This window comes from Alligator sinensis, unplaced genomic scaffold (assembly GCF_000455745.1).
Source record: "Alligator sinensis unplaced genomic scaffold, ASM45574v1 scaffold546_1, whole genome shotgun sequence".
In the NCBI taxonomy this organism is placed as follows: Eukaryota; Metazoa; Chordata; order Crocodylia; family Alligatoridae; genus Alligator; species Alligator sinensis.
The window spans coordinates 2477303-2480708 of record NW_005842061.1 but is presented as its reverse complement, the minus strand read 5'-3'; the positions used below and the strand labels follow the sequence as shown (position 1 = coordinate 2480708).

Here is a 3406-nt window from a genome sequence, read left to right as displayed (position 1 = left end):
CCACTCTGCCTGTGCCCCATACAGATCCAGGACTATATGCCCCCCATGCCCTCCCAGGGTATGCGCAGCAGCATAAGTTTTTCCCGTCCTGTCGTTCCCCCCTCCCTCCCCCTCCATGTCTCCTCGGTGAGCCGTGGCTTCATCCCGTGGCCCAGCCCCAGCCCCACTCCTCCCTCACCATAGGAGACTTGATCTGCCCCCTCTCCCCCCCTTCCCTCCCCACTCCCCTTCCACCACAACAGACTTACGAGTTGCATGCAGCTCTCCATGCTATATTGGAAATCGGATCTGTATAGGCCAGCATGCCTCCTTAAAAATCTGCTATTGGTATTGGCCCCCAAAATCTCTATTGGTGCACCCCTAGTAATCTGTTTTGGAATCAGTACACTGTATTTCACTTTGTGGCCAGCTTTCTGTATAGTAACCTGTGCAAAGTTTGGTTTGTTTATTTGTTGAAATCTTTGTGTGGGGTTATACGTGCCACTTTCCAACATACATGCCACCTTCCAATGTTCCTCCACTTCCAACAAAAAACCCTTTAAAAAAATAAACCACCCCAAAAACCTTAGTTGCCAACAATTTGCATTCAATAGACCGCTAATGGATGTTAATTTAAAGGCACAATGAAACCCGATCCCCAACCCCAACAACTGTGCCATGCATGGCAGGATGTGCTATTTTGGGGAACAGTTACCAGATACCAATCATATGCTACTTGCCAGTGCAGGGGGAGCCTGGGATCATGATCTTTTGTGATCATGATCGCAGAATCCCCCCCTACTTGGCAAATTGTCAGGCATCCAGCTTTCAATCAGCTGACTATCTGCTGCTTGTCAGCAGAATAAGGGCCTTACCAAGGTATCGGCTCATGGTTTGCCAGGACCGCACCAGACCTAGTTGGAGACCCTGGTGCAATCCTAGCACTGCTGCCTGTTCAAAGCCTGATGGAAACCAGCCTAAAAATACTACACAAAAAATGTGTAATATTTGTTTTTGGCTTGCTTCCCTTTTTGTGGCACCATTAATTCCCTGAACATGTGGCCAAGTTACTACTTAAAACACGATTAACAGATTAAGTGTAACGTTTTCCTGGGGCTTTAAATAGATGAGCGCCCTCAGCTTCTGGAGGTTTTCAGGAAGTCCCTTTATTAGCAGAACTGCAACACCTCCAATATTACCATACAGTTTCAAAGAGGTATGCAGCAGATTAGATCTAGTTGGACAGATTAGATATAGTTTGCCTCAAACAAGTTTAGCTTCTCATTGTAAAGGTATTTTACTGTTTGTTTGTTTTTTTTTTTTAAAGGGATACGTGACAATGACATTAAAATGCTCAATAGAAATGCACAGCATTGGCTATGCTTGGCGAGGACTAAAAGAACAGCTTGGTGAAGAAATAGATAATAAAGTATTCAGAATACGTTTTCTCAAGGGAAAGACGGTAAAATGGATTGCCTTTTTTGGTGCATGGGATTTTTAATGTTTTGGCTGGTGTAAATGGACAATTTAAATGCATTTTCTTTAATTCCACTGAAGATTGATAATGGCTTTGGCTTTAAAATAAGAGCCTCAAGGTTGGTAAAAGATGTTTGAGTTTCCAATGAAACTCAATGACAAAGAAGGTAGTTTTCTGTTTATTACAATTCTCTATCATGTTATATCTGGATTTAAATCAATTGTCCCATTGTTGCCCATTCTTGTTTGCCAGGTATTCAGTATTCATCAGTGCAGTCTTGTATTCTTGATATAAATATGCAAATCTGAAATTGTTATATGTCCCTCACTATATTAAAAAGGAAGGGTACAAGTGGAACAGGCATACAGCAGCTGCTAATTCCTGGCTGCTGTGTTGCATTTAGGTTTACTTGGAATTAATAAATAATATTTCAAACGTCTATTCTGTAAAGTTAATTTTATAAAAATCTCTTTCTGAATGCCAGTAGAAGAGTAAATGATTCTGTTCTTGCATTTAGGGTGTGTGCTTTGATGTCCCTGTAGCTGAATTGAGTCATATACAGGTATGTTTGAGTTGCTAGGGGGCTTTTAACATGTTTATAATTCTCCTAGGCTGCATATTGTAGCTGGCAATTGGGAGATTGTACAGTTGGTAGTAAAAGGCTTTTTCACTAAAAAATTCTGTGCAGAAGGACCCCTGCCCATTCATTGCAGAGTACAGTATTGCATCTATCCCTCTCTAAATGCGTTTCTTTGGTTCTAACTCTCGCTTGTCCATCTGTTGCCCTTACCATAAACATCATCCTTTTTTTTTTTGTTTAACAAAATCCTGTATTAGTTTTTGTGGAGGCCTTGGCCTTCCGACTGCCACCAACTCACTTGACTGAGAGTAGTAATAGTATCTGACTCACCATTTCTGCTGCTTGTGATTATGCTTGTATTTTGTCAAGCTTTTGAATTTTAAGGGTTTGCAAAATATGGTACAGCTTTCTCATAAAAGGGGTCTGATTAAGTAATTTCCTGAGGGGTTTATTTTGAAACGTCTTTTCAAATGGGTTTTCAGCTTTGGGGAAGGGACGGGGGAGAATGAGTTTTTGTAGACTACAGCTTACATAGATGAACATTCTACCCTGCCTTGCCATGTGGCTAACAACCCCTCTGAGAGAGAGTATTTTTGCAGTTTTTCACAAGATTTGTAAGGTTCTGTGCAAACAGACATGTGAGTTGAGGCAGATACATCACCTGTTTTGTTTGAATGAACACATGAAACTCCTTTTTTTCAGGAAAAATGGCAAGATTCAAGGCGCTGGCAGCTGGCTGTAGCCACTGAGTTACCTGAACTAGAAGAAACACCACGTGAGGCAGGCCAAGGGTTCTCCAATTTCAAGAATGGGAGACAAGGCAATAACTTCTACAGAAATGATAGATTTAAAATCAGGGGTCAGAAGTGAAGTTTTAATAAAGCATTTTGATCACCAGTTTGATTCACATCTTAATGCAGATATGTGACTGAATGAAAGTAAAATTATTGAACATTCCTGTTTTGTTTTTTAATACTTACCAACTTAATCCTGCTAGCCATAATCCCAGTACATTCACATTGTTTTCAGAAGGATTCTAATATAGTTTCTATATGCTAAATTAATAGATTTTTTTTCTCCAAGTACTGAGACTATCTTAGTTGGCAGTGCAGCTGCACTGCCAATGCTTAGACAAAATCTAAGTTCTCTTTCTAACTTGGCCATAGTTTTCTTGTATTATCTTGAACTTCACACTTCAGTTTCCTTATCTGCCTTTTGCAAAGCATCGTGAGGTCGTGTAATGTTTGGCCCCCTAGCAGGGGCCAAACATCACATATGGTTCCCTTTCTACCCCTGCTAGTGTTCCATGTATCCATAGATTCATAGATGTTAGGGTCGGAAGGGACCTCAATAGATCATTGAGTCCGACC

General features: G+C 40.9%; 1 protein-coding gene across 1 annotated transcript in view; it reads left to right on the top strand.

The window, feature by feature from the left end:
• DDX21 (DExD-box helicase 21) overlaps nt 1-2992 on the top strand; it is a gene marked incomplete at its 5' end in the record, with an annotated part of 24687 nt that extends 21695 nt beyond the window's left edge. Inside the window, 3 exons of the mRNA XM_025203569.1 lie at nt 1307-1441; nt 1974-2018; nt 2739-2992. Coding sequence (XP_025059354.1) covers nt 1307-1441; nt 1974-2018; nt 2739-2906 — 348 coding nt within the window. The remainder of the gene's footprint in view (nt 1-1306; nt 1442-1973; nt 2019-2738) is intronic.
• Nucleotides 2993-3406: the final 414 nt, after the last annotated feature.